Source organism: Mirounga angustirostris, unplaced genomic scaffold (assembly GCF_029215605.1).
Source record: "Mirounga angustirostris isolate CCGP_5_RB_7025 unplaced genomic scaffold, mMirAng1.0.hap1 SCAF_14, whole genome shotgun sequence".
NCBI classification, from domain to species: Eukaryota; Metazoa; Chordata; class Mammalia; order Carnivora; family Phocidae; genus Mirounga; species Mirounga angustirostris.
The window spans coordinates 8,216,001-8,235,371 of NW_026991722.1; the positions used below are offsets into that span (position 1 = coordinate 8,216,001).

The following is a 19,371-nucleotide window of genomic DNA, read 5'->3' on the forward strand; positions in this document are numbered from 1 at the left end:
TTAAAAGTCCTTTCAAGGGTTTTGTACCTCCTAGACCAAGCACTGTTTCATATCTTGTAAGATATTATCTACTTAATGTTAACAAAACATAATGAGGTCTTATAACCCATTTTACAAATAAGAAAAGTGAGCCTCAAAGGTATTTGAAGGTTCCCACAGGTTACACAGCTCTAACTGGCAGAGTTAGTAATTAAATCCAGGTTGATTGATGCTAAAGATTGTGTTCTTTCAATTTTTCTAAACTACTCCCATAATAACTGGGCCCCAAAAGATCACTTATCCTGTTTGCAAAATAGGGCTACATTTTGATACCTCTCTTACATTTTTTAATTACACCTTTTTATTTTGAGATAATTGTAGTTCCACATGCAGTTATAAGAAGTAATATAGAGTGACCCTGCAGAGCCTTTACTCAATTTTCCCCTATGGGAACATCTGATAAAACTCTAATCCAATATTACAGCCGGGATCTCCACAGGAACACAGTCGAGATACAGGACGTTTCCTTCACCACAGGGATGCCTTTCGCTGCCCTTTTATCAGCACAGCCACACATAAACCCCACTCCTGCCTCCCTGTCCATAACCTCTGGCTACTACGAACCTGTTCTTCACTTCCACAATTTTGTATCTCAAAAATACTACATAAAGGAAATCACACAGTTTATAACCTTTCGGGATTTTTTTTTCCCGCACACTCAACATAATCTGGAGATTCATTATTGTGCGTGTTAATAGTGTAGTCCTTTTGATCCCTCAGTATCCCATGATATGCATACACTATAGTTTACTTAACCATTCACCCAGTGATGGACATCTGGTTTGTTTTCAGTTTGGGGGTGTTTCCAATAAAGCCGCTATGAACATTCGTGTATAGGTCTGTGCATGAACAAAGTTTTCACGTCTCTGGGACAAATGTCCAAGAACTGCAGTTGATGGGTTGTATGGTAGTTATTTAAGAAACTGCCAAATTGTTTTCAAGAGTATCAGAACCCTCATTTCATATTCCCACAGCAATGTACAAGGGATCCAGTTTTTCTGCCTTCTTGCCAGCATTTGGGGTTGTCACTGTTTTTTATTTTAGCCTTTCCAGTAGGTATGTATTGATAGCTCACGGTGGTTGTAATTTGCATCTCCCTAATGGCTAATAATACTGAACATCTGTTCATCTGGTTATTTGCCATCTGCATAGCAACTTCTGTGAAGTGTCAGTTCATGTCTTTTGCCCATTTTCTAATTGAATTGTTGTTGTTTTTTAAAATTTTACCATAGAGTTTTAAGAGTTTTTTTTTATACTAGTTCTTTGTTAGAGATACACAGTTTGTAAATATTTTCCCCCAGTCTATAGCAATTTTTTTTCATCTTCTTAATGGGCTCTTTCACAAAGCAAACATTTTTAATTTTGAGGAGGTTAATTGATCAATTTTTCCTTTTACAGCTTATGTTTTTGATGTCAAGTCCAAGAACTCTTTGCCCAGACCCAGTTTCCAAAGATTTTCTTATACATTTTGTCAAAAATTCTGTAGTTTTACTTTTTACACTTATGTCTATGATCTATTTGGAGTTACAAGGTGCGAGGTTTGTGTTGGGGTTCGCTTACTTTGCCCAGGGATGTCCAACTACCCCAGCAACATTTGTTGAAAAGGTATCCTTCCTTCACTGTTTTGCTTTTGCACTTCTGTCAAAAATTCACTGGGTACATTTGTGTGCGTCCCTCTTTTAAAAGCAAACATTAAAAATTAAAAATTATATGGTCTGAATGTATGCTTTCATCAAAGCTCCTACATTTCTCCGTGGGTGAACAGAATAACTCACTAATGATGTGCTAAATGTCCAAACTAGCAATTACTACAATAGAAAAGGAATTCTACGGTTTACATATTGGTAAGGAAAGACATTTCATACCCATTACTTTAAAAATTAATTATTTTAAGTGTATTCTAAGATTTAATTGGGTCACTTCCAATAATGCCATTTTATCTGTCAGAGGTATTAGTTGCTATCAGTGGTAACAGAAGTTGACACTGGCTGATTTAGATAGAAGGAAATATATTAAATATTTCATTACTTCAAATTAGGAATAGAGGGCTGGAGAACCAGGTTCAAGCCTAAACAACGATAATAAGTGATCTCTTAAATCATTAGGCTTCTTGATGAGGCTATTGCTTTTGGACAGTAGGTACAACAGTTTACATTGCTTATAATTTTGCATCAATAAATCAATCCAATGGAAACAATTACTCTGTTGTCCCTTGTGAAGATCCCTGTCCTGGGTTGCCTTTTTTATCACTAACTCAACGTCTGGTCATGTAATTGATAATACCTAGCTCATTTCTCATGCCCTAACAGCAAAAGATACGAGGAAAGAATATTTTGGAATTTCATCTTCTATAATGTGAGGTATTATTTCTTATCTTCAACATCCATAATATTGATATTAGGGGGATGCTGTCTAAATATATGGAAAAAAGACTGAAAAGCTGGATAAAAAACTAAATGATGAATATCTGATTCATATTGTTAATTCATTTAACCACTTACAGAGGCATACTATACCAATTTATTCTAGTTCAGTAGGGTTCTGTGGTAATATATAGTGATAAACAACTTGTCCTGAATTCTTTTCTGGTGAAAAGTATGTCATTTATTGTAGAATCCCTTGGGTAGATTAATACCAAATGAAACAAACACAAATGAACAAACAATTCTATTGCCTAGAGATCAACTAAATAAGAATCTCTGGAAGCAGAACTTGTCATTAAAGAAACAAAAAACCCAACAACACTAAAAACCATCTCCTGTGATTGTAATATGTGCCCAGGTTAAAAAACCACTGCTGAAAGGGACAGAAATATTTGGCCTTGTTCATTAAGTCAAATCCTAGAGGAGCCTTCTTTTTTTTAATTTTTTAATTTTTTTATTCCTATGTTAATCCCCATACATTACATCATTAGTTCTAGATCTAGAGGAGCCTTCTAACTGCTTCATTCCCCCCTCCCATTTTTATGCAGAGGCAGGTTACACACACACACACACACACACACACACACACACACACTACCTGGGGTAGTCATGTTTAGTCCTATCACTCAAATACCTTCATTCTTTTTCAATTTCACTAGAACTCTAGTTCTCCTCCAGAGATAGATAACCTGTTTGAAAATTTCCAAAGACAAAATTACCACAGAAAGAGGGGCTCACCACTAAGGAAGAGCTACAGCCAACTAACTCTCTTGGCTCTCAGTGGAGTTCTGGAGGACCACAAGGCCTCGGTTTCCCCACAAAGAAATCACTACAAAGTTCAACCAGCTGAGGATGTTCCATTCCTGTTAGTGGTGTACTAGGTAACTCAGGGAAGCCTGCATGTTGACAACTAGAAAAGCTGGACAAATACAAAAGTCATCTACTTGAAGGTATTGAAGCCTACCAAAGATAAAACTGAGAATTTATTTCTTTAGGACGTTCTAAGAAAACAGGATCAACTGAAAACTGTAGACCTGAAAAAATAAATTAAACTGAATACAATGAATAAATTTAACAGTAGATTATTCTCAGTTGAGTAGAAAATTAGTGAAATGAGAAGAAATATCCTGAAGCTTCGAGTGACAAAAGAATGAAAAAGAAAAAAGCACAAAAGCACAGAAAATACAGTATAAGTTATCTAGCATATGAATAAGGAAGGAGAGAAAAGAATGGACAGAATTGATATGACAGAAGGGGAAACAGCAAATAATTTTTCAGAACTGAAGAAACATATCAAGCCACAAAATCCAGAAGCACGATAAACCCAAGAATAATAAATAGAATTAAAACTACATTTACACATAGCATAGCAAAATTCCTGAAAACCAGAAAATGAGGGCATTCAATGTAGGCAGAGGGGAAAAGTCTAATGATTTTCAAAAGGTGACAATAAGACAGCTAACTTCTCATTGCAAACAGTGATTGTTAGAAGACTTCTTTGCAGTGCAAGAAAAAAAAAATACTTCTATGTCAGTGATTCTCAATTACGGCTAGCTACTACAAGGAGAAAGGCCTTTCTTGGATAATAATACTCACCGCTCATTGGTCTTCTTGCCCAAATACTACTTTACTACAATGAATTCTATGCACTCAAGATTCAGGGATGTTGCTAAGTTGAGAATGAACATTAACCCTTTTTATGAAATACATCAGTGACTTTGTGGGATCTTAGAACATTATAAGCCCTTTATTCTGGGCCTTTACCTCAATGCTACTCACCCATCCAGGCACATATCATTATATAGGTATGCTATTTCTTCTGCATGGAACTCACAACAAAGCCTTCTTTATTCATGATTTCTCAGCTTGGTGTTACTTTCTCAGCAAGCCATAAAGTACATACTGTCTATGTGTACTCAGTAGGTTTTTGCCATATATTGTCCCAATTCTCTCTCCCACCCATCCACTCATGCTCTCTCTCCTCAAGTAGGAGACAACGAACAAAAGACAGAACAAAAGAAACCTCTGAGACACCAAAAATGAGGTGCTACATAGCAGTGACTGCCTCGCATAACCATAAACCCAGATCTATGAAGAATATAAAATAGACTCTAAGATATAGGTTTCTTTTCTTTAATAGTCTGAAGCACTGAATCTCCAATAAGAAAAACAGCACCATTCAGAACTTACTGAGTTTTAAATGAAGTACAATTTAAACTGCCATGGTATTGCAATTACTTAGATTAGAATACACAAAGTAAAGAAGGAAGTCTTTCGTGAGTAGCCATATTAATAGCAGAAGCCTCAGCTGAGCATCAATATGACTGACAGAAAGAATGATCCAGAGTTTTTAGAAAATTTGAGTTATGTCCACCACATTGTTTTAGAAGTGAATTTCTGTCCCTCGAAGAAATTTCTACTTTATCATTTTTGTATTCACATTATAAAGGCTTATAGACTGTCAGTAATTAGCATTACGTGACTGATTTACTGGATAACTAACTTTATATTTCGGGAATGCCAATTCATAAGTCTCAGCACTAATGACAGTGTTTTTAGTAGTTTACAGTGGCCTAACAGATCTCATATTTTCCTTATTTCTCCCCAAATCCTCACTGTATGATAATGAATATCAACCAGAGCACCACAGTAAAAGCCCCTGGGGGGACTTCAAAAGCATATCCATGCTCAAAACCCAGCCAGACCAAATCAATGAGGAAAAGCGCAAGCTCTGTAAGTAACTCCAAAGCAGTCATAACTGAGGATCACTTTAAATAGAGGTCTAAGTAATTTAGATAATCATGTAAAGTATCAGAAAGCAACAGTATGTGTGTTAAGCAGTCGTCAGAGTTTTAAATAGCTGTTACTTTAAATGTACAGAAAAACACATTTCATACTTATACATAATTGGGTAGCTTCCAGTTAAACTCAGCATCATGATTTGGCACTAGATGTGCTTTTGTTTAGAAGACTTACAGAACAAATACTTAAAGATTCCAAAGTGTAATGAAGTCTATAAAAGCATCAGGAAAATGATGACATGGATGCTTTCTACAGCACAGCCCCAGGGCCCTTAAAACATTCAGGGAGACGTATTCCTATTTCCTAGTAAGTTAAATGAGAAGGCATACTTTTCAAGGCAAGTTCAAATATGTAAAAAGTATGCTTTCATTCCTTTTCTTGAATACGATGTTAGAAATTTCACTAGGATTATGTAAACAGAGATAAAGAATTTTCTCTTACTGGTTGCGAACCTTTAAAATCCATAGTTTTTGAAAGACATCCTAAATTTCAATTTTAGACTAATATTAAAATTTTTTTCAAAGAATAAAGTGAACATGTAATAATTTATATAATAAAAACTTAACTTGTATGCTATTAAGACATTTTATGTACATTTTCTTCTCCTGTTAACCTTCCTATTATATTTGTATATAATTCAGTGTGTGTGAGGGCTTAGATGTCATTTGGGAATATATACCATTCTATTTAATATATAACACATGTGTATGTATGCATGTATCTATGTATCTATCTATGTATGCACACACATACACACACGCACACATATACATATTTTAAAGGATACTGAATGGTCCAAGAAAACTAATTTCATGTTTACAAGGAAAAAATCATGAGAAAAACAATTGCACATGCTTACCCATGTTATATATCTTATATAAATACCTACATGTAAGTAACAGAATGGCATATAGACATTTTTAAAATAAGAGAACTAAAAAAAAAAAATGGGAACGTCATTTAAGTGTATCTATTTCAATTCCTTCCCCTTAAAAGTAGCAAGCAACACAACAAGTAAACAACCAAGCCTCGCAGACAGAGGTCATGGTCTGGTTCAGCACGGCTCAGTGTGTCCAGATTTGGGTAGCAATGTCTTTCTCTCAAATAAATGAATAAAATCTTTAAAACAAATAAACAAAAACATTTTAAAGTCTACACAGGTGATATCAGCTGCATTTTGGAGCCTGTTCTCCATTCTTAAAAGGAGAAATTAGCCAGTTTTTAGATGGTACATGAAAATGAAATCACGTCCATTCAAAGTGGCCTGGAAAAATATCTGCATAGTATCTCCTTATTGTGGCATAAATTCTCTCACCAAGTAACACTTTTTTCCAGTTTTATTGAGAGGTAATTGATATATTACATCGTATAAGTTTAAGGTATACAACATAATGATTTGATATATGTGTACATTATGAAATGATCACCACACTAAGGTTAGTTAACATCCATCACCTCACCTAGGTACAACTTTTTTTCTTGCGAGGAGAACTTTTAAGATCTACTCTCCTAGGAACTTTAAAAAATACAATACTGTATTGTTAGCTGTAGTCACCATGCTCTACATTCCCTCTCCAGAACTTATTTAGCTTACAACTGGAAGTCTTTTTGTCTTTTGATCACCTTCAGCCATTTCCACCACCTCTCACCTGCCAGTAGCACGTTCATCTGCAATGTAAATAACTTATGGTTGAGTCAAGTGAATGATAATATTAGCTTTACACTAAGTAACCAGCTGAAGAAAACACATTTACTTTGAATAGTACACATAGCTGTGTTGCTCCCTGCCTACATATTTTAGGAAATGGAAACTGTTGCATTGTATTTATAATACTGCACCTCAAGTTAGGATACCTAGATTTGAGTATACACATCCACACACAAACCCAATCTGTCTCTCTGTAACTCTGGCTGATTCCCTTTACTTCTTTTGGATTTGAGTTTATGTATAAAAGGTAAAATTAAATATACTTTCAACAGCATCCTGGGAAAATTATGTAAGATAATACATGTGGAAATTCTTTATAAGCTGTAAAATGCATGGTACACCAAAATGCAAAATGATTATGTTACTATTATGAAGCCTCAAATCAAACTTCAAAGTGTTTGTCCTCTCAGTCATTTTACTATTAAGCCAAAATATTAGACAATCTTACAATGAATTTAGTACAATAACAGGAGAAATACTTTGCACATGTTCAAGTATTACAACCACCATTTATTTCAAACAACATGAGAACATTTCTTTATTAAATGAGATTCTGTTCTCTACTTATAACAAAATATCATTCCTTATTCCATTCAATTTGACTGACAGGTGCAATACTCTCATTAAGGAGTAGTGTTATAATATAAAAAGGAAGTACTCAGGGGCGCCTGGGTGGCTCAGTCAGTTAAGCGGCTGCCTTCGGCTCAGGTCATGATCCCAGGGTCCTGGGATCGAGTCCCGCATCGGGCTCCCTGCTCTGCGGGGAGCCTGCTTCTCCCTCTCCTTCTGCCTGCTTCTCTGCCTACTTGTGCTCTCTATCTCTCTGTCAAATAAATAAATAAAATCTTAAAAAAAAAAAAAAGGAAGTACTCAAAGGATAATCCTGTTCTGTATCCTAAAATAAAACCAGTGGAGATTTATGCAGAAAGTTAATGAAAATGTTCTCTACCTACATTCTTGAGCTCTTTGGACAAAGTTACTAGAGCTTGAAGAAGAAAAGAAAATACTATGAGTCACGTGACAAAAGCAATAAAACTGAAGTAAAGAAATTATAGTATTTTCTCTTTTAACTAGTTTGTCCCATTTGATAGAATTATTTTTTCCTTAAAGCTAAAACTTCAAAATTTAAGAAATCTAGAAAAGATCATTAGATAGTGGGAAAACAGGTAATTTTTATTTTGTTAGTATTGCTTGCTTTTTATCTTTGTATAGTTTCTAAAATGAAGTGGATGTAATTAGAAACAGACCAAACACATGAATACTTAATAGTCCTACTCAGTATAACTCACATGGGTTATTATTAATAATTAAGTGGAATGTTTAACAGTGTTAAACACATACATAATAGTCACCATAAACAAAAATCAAAAATGAAAATAGCTAAAATAATTACTTTTCATATATTCTAAATTCTATATTTAATAAGAAAGAGATAAATGATAAATAACCATGGATATAATGGATCCTTTTCAGAAAGCAATGTCCAGGATACAGAATATTCTAGAAAGAGAAAAGATTAAGTACACCCGATATGCAACTTCCCTGTTTTAAATCCATAGATTTAGGAATTCATAGCTGAAGTAATGATCCTAAGAGTTCTTTTGAACTTTTGAACGGTCAAAATCATTAAGTTATTTATATGTTTTATCTTAAATATATTTAATGCATCTAATTCCTGGTAAACTGGTAATGCATGTCATACAAGATAAAATCACTCTTCGTAAAATACTTTCTAGATATTTGGGAAACCAGAGAAATTTTTGATTGCTCTAATCAACCAAAATATGCAAATGCACACACACAAATTCCCATATATATTAATGAATGAGCTTCTGTAAAGGGGTAAATTTTCATAAATCTCTCTCATGAAAAACTACTCTCTTCCATCATCAGAAGAAAGCTGTTTGTGGGAGGACAGGAAAACCCAAAGAATTTATAAGAAGAAGATCAAGAGTCATCAAGCCAGGGATGGAAGTGTCTCAAGGTTCTAATCAAGGAGGGAGAAAAAACAAAAACAAAAAAAAGGAGGGAGAGAGGGCAAGATGTAGATGAATCCACAGTAAGTTGTTGAAACAAATGGAGATTATGCAAATGATTTCTCATTTCCTGAATAGATGTTCAGCTCATAAAGTTGGGGCTCATCACATACTCCAAATGTGATCTTCTACATTTCCCTGCTTCCCTTACAGCCAGGTTGGGGTAAAGTGACTATTACTGGCCTAATGTACTATGAGTAGTAGTGATGTAGGAGGTATTTATTGTTATTAACCCTGACAATACAACATGACTCTGGGACATTCACAGTCTCTCTCTCTCTCTCTCTCTCTCTCTCTGTCTCACACACACACACACACACCACCTGATAAACAGTAGATGCTCCATAATTATTTGATCATTTGTTGAATGTGCAAACGTCAACTGTATCTTGAGACATTCCTTTGATACCCACACAAACCAATACAAATCCTTCACCTGACTTTAAGAAAGAAAGAGAAAACAATTTGTGTAAAATACTATTTGTGTACAATGTGCCTGTGAATATTCACACTGCTATATTTGAACAGAATTCCTTAAAAACAATGATGTGAGGGCTGAGTCTAGAATTAGTCATACTATGGCAGTCTGGAATTTATATAGTGAGGTTAATGCTAGTGATGATGATGATATGCTGCATTTACCTTTGCTGCATTATAGAGTCAATAGCCATGTATAAAGTTCTAGTAATGGTTTCAGTGGTTGAGTTCTTAGTTTATCTGCAAACCAAGAATACGTTGGATATTTTACAACATATGCCTTGCTGACTAAATTTAACCTATCAGTGTTCAGAAGGAAACAGATAATAAAGGCTAAGAGATAAACAATTTTTTTAAAGACTATTTATTTATTTGAGAGAGAGAATGAGATAGAGAGAGAGAGCATGAGGGGCGGAGGGTCAGAGGGAGAAGCAGACTCCCCGCTGAGCAGGGAGCCCGTTGTGGGACTCGATTTCAGGACTCCAGGATCATGACCTGAGCCGACGGCAGTCGCCTAACCAACTGAGCCACCCAGGTGCCCCGAGATAAGCAATTTTGACCAACATGCTTTTGCTTTTTTTTTTTTTTTAATTAGTGTTTGAAGTAACCCTTTGTTAAAAACAAAATACTGACTACCATGGTACCTTGTAAATTATACCAATCATGCAACAGATAAGATGGCAAAAGGAACTGAATTATTGTAAGGGCTTTTAAATCAAGCAAAAGGAAAACAGTATATCTATAGAAACAGTGACATGTTATAATGAAAAATTAACACAGACTATGAAGAAATGACTGTAACAGTCATGTCACATATTTTTAAAGGACAAGGGTAAAATCCAGGATACTACTATTTTTTTTCAAAATTATTTTCCTGAATAAAAGACAGGCTGATTAATGTGTCAAGACAAATTTCAAAGCAAACATTCTAAACATTGTTTAACACTTACTACTTCGCCCAAATAACTGGCTAAAGAAGCGTCCTCAACAGGTAGCACTAGATTCCCTAAGAAGACTGGCAAGGGCTGTTTCAACCACTTAAACCTGGAAGCACCTTCATCAGGGTTGTCCCCCAGCCCAAAGGGCAAGTGGCACTTTTCTGCCCTCCTTCAGGACAATAGGGAAGACTAACTTTTAAGGAGTAAAGGGTATGGTAGAACATTTCATCTCAAAATATATTTTCACGTCATAATAATCTCTGATACCACTGGCCTCATGCCCAGGGTTTTTTTTCCCCCTTTAGAATATTATAAAATTTGGTTTTTGAAAGCATGAGTTCTGTACATGATAAATCAAATACCTGTGCATATTTCATTAGAATTTTTATTTTGATATTTAGTTCTGAACATAAACCATAGAAGAATCATTATGTGTCTTCTGAATTAAAATTATTTTATTTGGAAAAATCCATATTTTATTTGGAAAAATCCATAGTTCCGAGTCCACAAAATTAGTATTATGTACTATTAACTATGAAAATGAAGTTTTAATATTTAGATAAATCATGTTTCTATGATTTGGGATATGACTTTTCACGTGTACGGCACCCCTTACTTGCTTAAAGTTTTACTATCTAATGAGACCCACTTACTTATTCAGCTTCACAGAAACATGTAGATGAAGTTGTGTCATGTGAAGTCACCCTTCTGAATAGTAGAATATTCTGAATAGAAAGTCTCTAAAGTTCTTTTTGATAATTAAAATTCTTCAAAATAATCAAGGTTAGTTTAGCTTAATATTTCAATTTAATATTAAAACAAAACAAAACTGTCTCAACACCAAACTCTGAAGTTGTAGAAATGGAAGACAAAATTAATCTACACATAAAATTAATCTATATGGAAACATGCTTTTATTTTCTCTGAAGGGTGTCCTTTACAAAGGCATATATCTCTAAACGGTGAGTATGGAAAGAGACAGACGCCTTGGGATTGCAAATACATTTGCACACATCTTTAGGAGGAATGGTGTTTTAAAAGGACATTTCAAAGGCTGTTAACACCATGATTAGCCAAGAAGCAGGCAATGCTCTTTCCTTGGATCCTATATTTTAACTGGGTGCCATATTCAGTTTTTGTTGTATGAAATCCTGGAAAGCTGGGGACGGGAGAGGAATCCTACAGACCCCAGGACCAACAGCGCAAGGAGCGGGGGTTCCCAGGGTTGCATTGCTCAGTCTCATTCTCACGTACACAATGACTCTGTGGAAGCAGATACACATCTCCCCGGGGGACCTGAATCATCCACTAGCTTGTAACGTCTGAGCTGCCCGACACGACTGAGATTGCAAGAAGACCGAAAGAGCGAGAAGGATGAGCAAGCACCCGGTGCGAGAGCAAAGGGCTTCATAGGTCAAGTGCCTAAAGCGGTCCTCCCCTCCAGCTCTTTCTTGCTTGGGCAGCGCGGGTGACAGATCTGAGCAGCGCGTCCCGGCTGAGAGATGCCCTCAGCCTCCTGGACAGCTGCGGCTTTACACGTGGGTTCTTCCTTACCTCGCCGGAAAAGCACGAGGCGCAATTTTCTGCCCAAGAGCAGCCCTGGACCCGCGGCCGAGGGGCTGCGCCGCGCGCGTGCTCTCCGGCCCTGCGAGGGCGCGCGGCGGGCGCGGAGGCGCCGGGCCGCGAGGTGGGCGGCTTCGCGCTCACCGGGTCCTCTCCTCCCCGCTGCTACGGAGCTGCTGAAGTTCCAGAGGGTGGGCCTCTCGGCTCCTCGGGGTGCAGTCCTCACCTTCAAAGTGAAGCCCAGCCGAGGCAGCACAAAACAGACAAGTCTGCCTTTTCCCTTCCTCCCGCCGCCCACACCTGCGTCCACCAACTCCTGACACGGCGACCTCTGGGTGCGTAGGGACCCTTCCTCTTTTAGGGGCTTTAGGGGTTCTGCCCTACCTTCGTTCAATTTTCTAGCGCTACATTTAGCCCCATTTTTCTTTCTTTCTTTCTGAGTGAGAAAATAAACGCACTTCTCCCTCCTTTTCTTTCCAAGTTGGAGGATTCATCCAGTCAGCAGGGAACGCGGGGAATGTTCTTGTTCGCGGCCGCTCTGCCCCAGGATCCCGGAGCTTCGCAGAACTGGAACTCTGAGAACGGTGAGGCAGAGAAACACCCAGGGAATTCGGGAAGGGGCACTTTCGCCCCCACGCCGAGCTTCCCTTCCTGCTCTGGACCTGCCGGCCAGGGTCGTTCTCGGTTGCCCAGGCTGCCCAGCACCCGTCGCGCGCGCGGGCCCCACTGCCGCCACCGCGCCCCCCTGCGCGTCGCCCCCACGCTCCCCGGGGCCGCCCAGCGGGGCAGCTGTGTTTCCAAGCGCCCGCCCCTCGCCTCCTGCCTCTCCGCTGCACAGCCAGGTCCTCCGAGACCGCCAGCGCGTCCCTCTTACCTCCTCGTCCGGTCACTAGAGAACTTCTGAACCCCCGGGGGCCTACACTGTTTCTCTCCCAAGTCAGGCAGACTATCTTCCACGAAAGAACTACGGCAAGGTCTCCATGAACTTTGCTGTCGCAAAGCCTGCCGTGTCCGCGGCGGCGAGCACACACCTGCCTGCACACGGGCGCAGGTGCACCTGTCCGGGCGCGCACGCGGCCAGCGAGCCTGCCACTGGGGCAACTGCTCGGGGCGCACTGAAGTCGCTGGCAGTCGCCGGCGGGGACGCGCGGCGCTGGGAGGGCATCAAAAGAGAATTTCGAAATGGGCTTGGGAGCGGGGTTAGAAAATGGTGATTGCAAATACACACACCGGAGCGCCTGCCCACCTCCCGCACACCGAGCAATTCTCCCCGAAAGGCGCACACTTTCGAGAGCAGACCACTGTGCTTAGCACTATATATAAAACGCCTCCGAGGCACATTCATCTCAAAACTGGCGATACCTTCCGTCTACATGACTTCTCAGTCTGGTCCAAGCCAGCACCGCGCACGAGACGATGGGGACCCGGGCCCTCCCGGAACCCTCAACTCGTGTGCAGAACCCCCCGAGGCACGTGCGGGCCCCACGCCGGCCGAGCAACAAGCGGGCTGTCTGCGAAAGGGCCGGGTCCCTCTTTGCCCGCGCGTGTCGCCTCTCCCCGCCCCCACGCCCCCCACAACAGCCAGCCGCGCAAACGCGAGCAGGGGAAGGAGAGAGCCCGGGGAGCCACTCACCCCCAGCTTCCTGCTGCGGATTTTCACGTAGCCCTGCTTGACTATGTCGTTAAAGTTGGAGGCCATGGCCAGCACGTTCGGGCTCGTCCCCTCCGCGATGGGCTTCCCAGAGTCGAGAGCCGCCGTGCGCCGCCAGGTCCGCGCAGGTCTCGCATCCAGCCCGTCGCCGCCACAGCCGCGCCGCCGCCCGGGCCCCCGAGCCCCCGCCGGCGGGGACGCGGGCTGGTGGCAGGGCGGCCGCGGACAGGGGACGCGGCCCGGCGCCGCGAGCAGCGCCGCCCTCCTCGTTCCGGTCCTCACCTCCGCCCCCCGCCGCGAGCCGCGAGCCGAGCGCCGGGCCCGCGCCGCCGCCAGCTGCGGGCGCCCCCTCCGCGCCGCCGCCCCCGGCAGCACCCGCGGGCTGGCGCCTCGCTCGGCGGCGCACAGCTGGCCGGGGCGCACCCGCGCGGCGCCCCGGCGCGGGGGAGGGGCAGGCGACGGGGGGCGGGCCCAGGTGCCCGCCCGGCTCCCGCCCCCGGCCCGCCGGGGGGCTGCGCTCGGAGAGGCTCGCAGGACGCGCTCCGTCCCTCGCGGCCCGGGCGGGGAGCTCCTCCCGCGCGCCGGGTCCAGGGTCCTGCCCCCCCGGCTCCCGGTGCCCGCATCGCCCTCCCGGGTGTGGGATCCCAGAGGACACGGTGCCCGCCCGGCTCCCGCCCCCCGGCCCCCCGGGGGGCTGCGCTCGGAGAGGCTCGCAGGACGCGCTCCGTCCCTCGCGGCCCGGGCGGGGAGCTCCTCCCGCGCGCCGGGTCCAGGGTCCTGCCCCCCCGGCTCCCGGTGCCCGCATCGCCCTCCCGGGTGTGGGATCCCAGAGGACACGGCTCCTCATTCCGGGGCTCAGTGTCCGCTCCCCAGCTGGACACCGGGGAAAGGGCGGTGGGGATGCTCCCAAAGAGGCAAAGGCAAACTGGAGCGAGACAAGTGTTTATTTCAGTGGCCTTGCGTACGTGCATTTTTGTCCCTAAGCACACGTTCGCGTTCCAGGTCCTTGCCCCATCAGGAAGTGTAAATCAACGCCGAGCCCTTCCTGGTGCACACAAAGAGACCAACGGTGCGCATGTGTCTAGTCCCTCTGCTGCTGAGGAGACTGGAGCCGTCAGGCGAGGCAGCCCTTCGCCGACGTCCTCTCGCGAAGCAGCAGCGAGAAGGACCGGAGTGGACTGATTTATGCACGCGTTTCAGTTAACTAGGCCTAAGAGTGGGTCCTGGCTTTTCATCTCCCAGGCGGAATGGAGACCAAAGCTACTACTGGTGGATGCGAATGACCCATTGAAATGTTCAACTTGTAAAATCAAAACAATGGGGAACTCCCCCCCCTTAACGCAGGAACTCATGACATTCAGAAGTAGGCTATTCCCTAGTGTAAAGAAATTTTAATTTAAAAATTATATCATGTTTATAAGATGCAAGGAGAAATAGGGAGTATTGAATTTTAGCTGGAGGCAATGTATGGGTTTTTGCTATAGGCAAGACTATTTAGTGCCTAGCAGGTCAGGATGTTTTTAAGAAAAAAAAAATGTATAAAGATTGAAAATTTTATAAATGACTCGTTCATTTATAAAGAGTTTAAATTTGATAAAAGTTCAAAAGATTATGTTTATTTCTTTTCTTGCTTACCATAGCGAGCAGTATCTTCCCATGTTTCCAGTTAAAATTTCTTTCTTTTTTTTTTTTAAAGATTTTATTTATTTATTCATGAGAGACAGAGAGAGAGACAGAGGCAGAGGGAGAAGCAGGCTCCCTGCAGAGCAGGGAGCCCGATGCGGACTTGATCCCAAGACCCTGGGATCATGATCTGAGCCGAAGGCAGACGCCCAACCGACTGAGCCACTCAGGCGTCCCTCCAGTTAAAATTTCTTAGCCCTTTTGGGAACATAATCATTTTAAGAGAGAAAGGAAACTACTTGATTGAAGGGAAGAAAAATATGAAAGCTTAAGGGACAAAGTAGCATGCCACTTACCCCAACCAAAGGTGATTTTTGTACCATCATTATTAGGAGTCTTCATCTAGAGCCCATACAACTCAGCGGACACTCTAACTTGCCTTAACAGCATATTCTTCCTCTTCGTTCATTTATGTAACAAACAGTTGTTTGGACTATCCACCGCACATAGTACCAGATGCTGAGGCAGATATTTAGAATAACCTGGCAAGATCCCTTAAGCTGTCACTCTGGAATAAATAAGCTCAAACTCTGACCTTCCCAGAAAATTTGCATAAACTCCCTATTGACATGGTGTGATTTCCCCCCCCTTGAAATACCTCGGGCATGTTGTCTGTTCCATTCACTTGTTGCGATTACGTATCCTACATGGTTATGATTTCTTTATGTGAAGACTGATTTAGATTTGCAGATGCTTTAAATACCTTATTCCATTCAGTCCTCTTGCAGTGCCATGTGTTAAGCAAAAAAAAAAAAAAAACCATAAACAAAAAACTTGCCATTTAATAGATTAGGAAACAGAGGCTCTGAGGCAGACATTCAGTTGTAGAGACACCATTTCTAGACTGGTTTGGGTCTATAGTAATTTCCATGACCACTAACTTTCTCCATCATTTATACAGTAATGTGTTTCTATAAATGAGGTATTTGAAGTCAGAGATTAATTTTCTCAATAATAATCTCAGTAGTTACTTAAGGGTTTCATAAATCTGGGTTTAAATAATTATATAATGATTATGCCTTTGCTTATATACTTATGTAGGTCTTTATAACACCCTGATATGATTTAAATATTCTCCTACAGTTAGTTTAGATTCTTAAATTTCTGATAGAGCAGTGTGTGTGTGTATGTGTGTGCGTATTGTGTGTGTATATACAATTGATTGTATCTTCATGGCATCATTTATTGTAGTTGCCTAAGCCTTAAACTTCCTGTTAACTAGTAACGTGACTTAGATATTTGAGTACATTCTTTTTTTCCCCCAGAGTAATCCATAAGAAGTGCTGTATATATTCAACTAAATCACATCAAGAAGAACAAAATGTCTGACTGCTCCATTGATTAGAGGGTTCAAGTGTTGTCAGCCCGATACATCCATTATAAAATTCCCCACCAAACGTCTCCCTAACGGTTTTTCAGCCTTGGGTGATCATTGCATTGATGCATTATTTCATTAGGGATTGTAAAATTGTCATTTTCTAATTTAATTTTATTCCTGAATTTATAAACTATTATTTTTCAAAACCATAGGATTGTTTTGAAATCGATTCCTTATAGGAAAGGCAGGGAATATGCTTGATTCTTAACCCTTATCAACCATTGTTCAGAAATATTGAATGTGTTCTAGCAAACACAAAAGGACACCCTCTTATGTTAGAAAGAGAATAAAAAAATGGAGTTCTGTATATGTGATACATTTCAATCCATCAGAGTCATTATTCTTTTTGGAATTTTAATTGCCCAATCTTTGACCAGAAGGAGCTGCTTCAGTTGACATTTTGTGTTCTTATCAGGTACCCATGGACCTTAATAGCTTTGTTGTGATCAATCACAAGATATCCAGATTCATCTTGCACATTTCCAGCTCTAGACCTGGAATCCATTATTTCCCCTAGGAACTTTTGGTTTTTTTAATGGGAAATAAAATTCAGTTCCCATAATCTGGTTACTAGGGTATTATTCTTGCTACTGATTCTAAGCTCTTCAGTTACAAGGACATGAAATACTTTTATTTTAGAAATATATTTCAAAAGAGAAAAATTCTCAGTTTTTATGGATATCTCCAATTCATTTACTGTTGATACTACTGTTGAAGTATATAAACAAAGATCTCATATTTAAGGGATTGCTTCTTTTCCTTTGAGATTTTCATTATGTAAAATAGTTACATGTTTCCAACAATCAGACCTACCAAACAAGGCACGTGAAGAGATATAGTTCTGACTTTTGTCCCTTCCTCTCTATTTTCTACCTCTCTTTTCTGGAAACCATTTTTATTAGTTTTCGTTTTATCCTTACATTGTTTCATTTTGATGATTTAAGGAAAGATATATATGTGTTTCTATTTCTGTTTTTCTTACACACACAAAAATAGCATACCATTCATAATCTTATCACTATAGTAGACAGCCTCTAAACTGGCCCCCAAAGATCCTCAGGTTTTGGCATAACGTCCCCTAGAATTTCTCCTTCTGAGTGTGGGCTGACCTTTTTGACTAACTTCTAGGGAATAGAATGGCAGAAGTGATGGAGTGCCTTTTCTAAATTAGGTTATAAAAAGACTGTAACTTCAATATGGGTGGTCTTTATTGGATTGCTTGCTCTGGAGGAAGCTAGCTGCCACAATATGAAGCAATTCTGTGGAGAAACCTCTGTGAATGAGAAAGATCACCCGAGGCTTTCCAACAGCCTGTGAGGAAGCTCAGACAGGGATGCTCCCCGGTGAAGCCTTTCACCCTGCCCTACACTAAGAGACCCTGAGCAATAACCAGCCATCTAAGCTGCTGTTGGTTGCTCCTAAATAATGAACGCTGTAAGATAACAAAAGTTTGTTTTCATCTTTCCATATGCTAACTTCTGGGGTATTTTTTATGCATAAATGTGTAATTGAAATCCATTTTGCTATGTGGAGATAAGGTGCTTGCCATACCAAAAACTGTAAAATTCCAAAGCCTGGCTTTGGAATCCATCAGTGACCATGAGAAGGATGCTAGTGAGGGATTCAAGGTTTGCAACCTTGAGACAGATTGCAAAACTTTGGACATCGAGGACACTGTGAGTGAGATCTTACAATAAAGTGAGGAAAATATTAGAAGTTGGAGGAAGGAGCACTTTGATTATGAGAAGGCAGGAAACTTAGCTGAACTGTTCCTGCAGCTCTGTGGAAATTAAAATATGTACCCACTAAACTGTGTCATCTAGATAAGATTTCCAAGCAAAGTGTCAGTGATGCAGCCTTCTTCTTGTTGCTTAGTAAAATGCGGGTGGAGAGGGATAAATTGAGGAGAGGATCATTAAACAAAAAGGAGCCAAAAACTGATGTTTTTTGTTTTTAAGATTTTATTTATTTATTTATTTCAGGGGTGGAGGGGTGCGTGCACAGTGGGAGGGACAGAGGAAGAGAGAGAATCTCAATCAGATTTCACGCTGAGCGATGAACCCGCCCCAGGGTTCAATCTCCCGACCCTGAGATCATGACCTGAGCCGAAATGAAGAGTCACATGCTTAAACTACTGAGCCACCCAGGGGACTCAAGAATTGATGGTTTTAAATATCCTTGGCCTCTCCAAAGAGTAACAATGCCAGAATGACGAAATGACTTCTGAACAAAGATAAATCCTGGGCACCACTGTGAACATATGGTCTAAAGATAAAAGCCAAAGGTGGGACTATAAGATATGTTGTGTTTTTTTTGTTTTGTTTTGTTTTATTTTTTTAAGATTTCAGGAAATCAATCATTTTATGGTCACATCTTTGGCTATATCTTTAGATCAAATTTTCATGGCAGTGCTCTGGATTTGATCTAATAAAAAGATTCACAGGAAACCCACAGAGTTCTCAAAAGATGCAAAGGTGAGAAGCATTATCAAGCAAAGACTGAGAAGGAGATGCCCTGGGACTCCCAGTCTTCTACTGGCAGGAAGCAGGCTGAGAGAACAGCCCGGCTGCAAGAAAATGCGGTACCTTTAAAAGTAAAGATGATTCTTTGTTCCTCACGGAGGAACCAAGAGCCTAGAGAGAAGAACCAAGAATCATAGAGAAGCATTCCTTG

The 19,371-nt window shown here is 40.9% G+C and overlaps 1 protein-coding gene and 1 long non-coding RNA gene across 2 annotated transcripts in view; one reads left to right on the top strand and one right to left on the bottom strand.

Annotated features, from left to right (window-relative positions):
- The window catches only part of DOK6 (docking protein 6), a 365,856-nt gene extending 351,841 nt beyond the window's left edge, over positions 1-14,015 (bottom strand). The window contains exon 1 of the mRNA XM_064577838.1: positions 13,620-14,015. Coding sequence (XP_064433908.1) covers positions 13,620-13,685 — 66 coding nt within the window. The 5' untranslated portion in view covers positions 13,686-14,015. The remainder of the gene's footprint in view (positions 1-13,619) is intronic.
- LOC135362509 (uncharacterized) lies at positions 11,802-12,780 on the top strand. Its single transcript, XR_010407294.1, has 2 exons — positions 11,802-12,321; positions 12,468-12,780. It is a non-coding gene; the product is annotated as an uncharacterized LOC135362509 (long non-coding RNA).
- Positions 14,016-19,371: the final 5,356 nt, after the last annotated feature.